Here is a 5,028-nt window from a genome sequence, read left to right as displayed (position 1 = left end):
AGTATTATATAAATGATATTGTTATAAGATATAATGTGTAAAAGAGTATGTATATATATATATATATATGAATATAAAGAGCTATGAATAATTGAATGTAAAATAAATAAAACATAAAGGATAATAAAATATAATATAGAATCGATAATATAATAATAGAGAATATAATATAAGATAGAATGGATAATATGATAATAGATAATATAAGATAGGATAAAGAGATGTAATAATATAATAAGATAAAAGAAGATAATGTGAGGATGGATGAATAAAATAACAAGAGGAAATAATATAAAATGAGAGATGTAGATAGCTATGAATTGTTGTGAATAGAAGTAGAAGTGGATGATAGAGAGTGATTAGAAGTAGATAGAATTTAGATTGAATAGAAAAGTATATAGTTATGATTTGTTATGAGAGGTGAATATTTATGATAAATAGATTATGATATAGATAAATAGAGATGAACAGTAAATAATATAAATATAAGATAATAATGAATGATATGTGAATAATATTAGTAAATCAGAAGTATAAGTTGAAAGGGAATAGTAATATTAGTAGTATGAAAGAATAGGGATAATAAATCAAGATATAAATTAAGAATTAAGAAGGATAGATACGGATGGATAGTGTGATAATGACATTGTGTGTGGATAGTGTAATAAAATGTAAGTTTATATATAGAGATTATAATAAAGGTTGGATATATGAATAATATATTAGAATTTGAGAGTGTATATATAATAAAATGAGAATTAAAAATTGATAATGAAATAAATATAATTTTGGTTGAATAGGAATAAATAGTTACAATAAAGATTGAATAAAAATAAATAGGCGAGAAAAATAAAGAATAATGAAAGGTGAAGTGTATAAATATAGGGATAATAGATATAATGATAAAATGGTAGAATAAATAATATAGATAATAATAAGATATAAGATGTTAAAAAATAATGAAAAATAGATAAATAATGAAAATAGCTAGGTAAATAATAATAATATAGAGATATATATATATAATGCAACATATTGAATTAATAATAGGTTATGGATAAAAGAAAAGAATGAATGAGATAATAAATAAGAAAATGATAGAGGTGAGATGATAAGCTAAAAATAATTATTGGTAAAGATAAAAAGAAGATCTATTAAAACAGATATTAATAAAGAAAAATAAAATAAGTAATGAGATATATACAGTGATAAAATGAATTTTTTTTTATTTATATTTTAAATTAGCTCAAACAAAAATATTTTTTGAATATTTGATATAAAGAATTATAATGGATGTTTATTTGATATGATGGTAATAGTTAATATGTGAAGAAGTTATAAAATATAGATTATGAGTTGATAGTAAAAAAAAATATAAATAAATAAATTATAATAGTTACAGTTAATTAAAACAAAATAAAATACAATGATTATAATCAAGGTTTTATGATTTTTATCATGTATTATAGATTTTGTGTAATATAGGAGAAGGTGGGATGTGTATTAGATGATAGAGTGATAATAAATATGATTAAAAAAGACTGATAGATAATAAATATGGTTAAAACAGGTTGTATGTCGTCATTTTATAATAATTAAACTTGTTATATAAATTAAAATAATTGTGAATTATACAATAATCGATAGAAAATAATAAAAAGCAAATTGAAAGGTAAAAGATTAGTTGATATTAAAATATGAAATTAATCAATTTTGTTGATAACTGTGATAATAATAATTAAGATTTAAGCAATATTTTTTTTGGTTAAGTCAGATAAATATTGGAAGATATTTTTGGCTAAGGTGAATAATCTATTGAATTCAGGTGATAATATTTGACAAAATAACTATTATGGAGATAACCAAAAATACTTTGTAACAATTTTGATCAGGTTAGTAATATTATATTAAATAAAAATTAGTAGTATAGCTTTACAAATGTTAAAAGGATTAGAGAGAAGGAGAAAGAGAAAGAAAAAAAGAAGGAGAAAGAGAAAGAAAGACAGTAGAGAGAATTTAGAGGTGATATAAGTTAATTTGTAAAATAATATTCTAAATAAAATATATGAACTGATAAAATTAAAACGTTTGAAATGAGAAAAGAATAAATAAATTTAATGATGGTTTAAATGATAAGATTAGAGATATAAGTAAATAATTGATTTTTGACTTGAATAGGTCAATATTCTATCTGGTTTATTAGATGATAGTCTGTATTGATTGACTAAATTGAAATATTTGAATCTTATAAAATAACAGTATCAATCATAGTTTATAATCTAATATTGATAATCTGGTTATGTTAAATAGTCTAAATATGAGTTTCAATAAATTAAATGGCATTATATGAGATGAAATTAATAATTTAATTAAGTAAGAATAGTTTGAAAATAAAATTGCTAATTTGAATTATCTGATAAATTTAATAAATATAGATATTAGTTCAACAAAACAACATAGTCTGAGTGTTAATTATGATAATAATATGTTACCTCTGTTTATTAAGAATAATTTTTTGATTAGAGCTATGAGTAAATTATAAAATAATATTATGTAGTGTAATTAGAGCAATAAACTTATAGATAAATAATTAGTTGATTCAATTTTATAAACATATGAATTGAAAGTAATTGTTATTATGATGATATTTAGGGATGAAATAAAGATAAATAATGTTAAATTAGAATTTTTTATTATGATATATATGCAAGATAATAGGTAATAAATTATCTAGACATAGGTAAAACTAAAATAATGATAATTTGAACTGAAATATTAATTTTTATTGTAATGATAATTTTATATAGTTTAATATATATATATAAAATAATAAAAAAGAGTGAGAAATATAAGATATGAAATGAAGTTAATAAAAAAATATAAAGATATAGTTTAAAATATTTTATGAGAGATATTATGAAATATATATAATAGAATAAGATTAATATAAATACTTTTAGAATAATATAATTAGAATAAATGTTTTGATATATAGTTTGTAAATATTCTTATATATTGATGTATTGACATGTTTTGTAGAGATATATTGAATTAATAATAGAAATTATAAAGCAATGTAATATATGATAAAAATTTTATTATTAATAATATTTTATAAATTTGATTGTTAATTATTTGATTAGGAAAGTTTAGTTGGTTATGATATTATTTAATATTTAGAAGATTTTTTGAGGGTTGAATGAAAAAAATATGTTATTAGAATATGAAATATATGAATAGAAGGTAGATATTGATTGAAATAACAAAGATATAGTTTATTTAGATTGAATAAAAAATGAAATATAAGAATATATATATATATATGTGGTATATTAATATTATAGATATTATTATATAGATTTAATAAATATAATTTATAAGAAACTAGTTAAAATGAATATTAATGAAATATAGATATAAATAGAGTTGAGAAGTAATTTAAGGTAGAATAGGAATGAATGTATATAAAAGATAGAGTATGAATAGATTAGATAAGAGAGATAAATAAATATAATAAAAAAAGTAAGAAAGAAAGTAAATATATATTTGAGTAGATTAAATTATCAATATATAAAAGATTAAAATATGTATATAAACAGTTATAACATAGATTGAATATATTTAGACATTTATGACCGAGATAGTGTATAGGTAATATGAATAGAAGTGGATTGTAGATAAGTGGGTTGAATAAAATATGAATAGAAATAGATTGTAGATAAATGGGTTGAATAAAATATGAATAAATAACATGGTATAATGAGGAATATATAGATAGTATTGTTAAGAGTATTTTTGTGGACTTGTGTATATGGAGAAAGATGATTTTGTGTAAGTAGATGTAGATAGTACGACATGATTGTGGAGAGTATATGGATAGTATGATATAAATATGGTGTGTTTGTATAGTATAATATGGAAGATTTGCAAAGTACAGATAGGTGTATATAAATGATGGGATTGTATATGAATGGTGAGAAGTAGATGAGTGTGTATGATTATATGTTTGTGTAGATATGGATAGTATGAATGAACGATGATTGGTGCGAATAGGTATAGAAATGTGTGTATGTATGCATTGATATATGATGATGTGTAGCAGGTAGATAGTGTATATAGATAGTTTTAAAGTTTTGAATGTGGATAACATTATTATGAGTGTGTGTATAATGTGGATAACGTGATTGTAAGAATGATTGTATATAAAATGATATGAGGATAAATATGTATATGAATATATAGATTGTAAGTAAGTATATTTGTAGATAAGATGAATAAATAATATGATTATGGGTATATGGGGAATGATTAGAGTTTGTATTTTGATGAGATGAGGGGATAATGCGATGATATATGACGTATTTTAGATGCGGATTGTTTGAAGGATGTGAGTATGAATAAAAGATGTTTGGATGTGTGAATTTATAGGTAATATGAATAAATGAAGTGACCATGATTATGCGTGTAAATGTTTGGATGAGTATAAATAAATGACATGTAGATATGAGAGGGTGTGGATAGAATGAGAAATGTGGAGGGTGTATAGATATTGTGAATTAATATGTGGTGATGAGATAATGTGTATAGAATATGTGTACATTATGAATTGAGATGTGATGGTGTAAGTATGAATAGTTAGGTAGGATAAGGGATGTGGGAATATATATATATATATATATATATGGATAGTTTGAATGATATGATGATGTGTAGGTGATAAGATGATGAGTGTGTGGAATAAGAGGAGAATATGAATTGAAGTATGATAGTATGTGGGTGATATATAAATAGAGAGTATATAGATAGATTAATAGAGATATTGTGTGAAATAGGAGTGATATTTAGAAGAATAAATATAGGAAAATATATTATTAGGATAAAGAAGATGTGGATAGTATGATAGAAAGATGATATATGAATAGTATAGTTGATAGAATGTGGGTAGCTATAGTATAGTGTATAGAGGGTAGTATGGTATAATAGAAAAATAAATGTGAATAATAAAGTATAGAAAAGAGAGAATGTATA

At 21.3% G+C, this 5,028-nt stretch overlaps 1 protein-coding gene across 1 annotated transcript; it reads right to left on the bottom strand.

Annotated features, from left to right (window-relative positions):
• Window positions 1-3,998: 3,998 nt before the first annotated feature.
• On the bottom strand, window positions 3,999-4,454 carry LOC126320608 (uncharacterized). The gene has a single exon (XM_049994078.1). It carries the CDS (start codon window positions 4,452-4,454, stop codon window positions 3,999-4,001), a length of 456 nt encoding a protein of 151 aa, XP_049850035.1.
• Window positions 4,455-5,028: the final 574 nt, after the last annotated feature.

Source organism: Schistocerca gregaria, unplaced genomic scaffold, assembly GCF_023897955.1.
Source record: "Schistocerca gregaria isolate iqSchGreg1 unplaced genomic scaffold, iqSchGreg1.2 ptg000731l, whole genome shotgun sequence".
NCBI lineage: Eukaryota > Metazoa > Arthropoda > Insecta > Orthoptera > Acrididae > Schistocerca > Schistocerca gregaria.
Note: the sequence above shows the minus strand (reverse complement) of the source record. Positions and strands in the feature narration are given on the sequence as shown.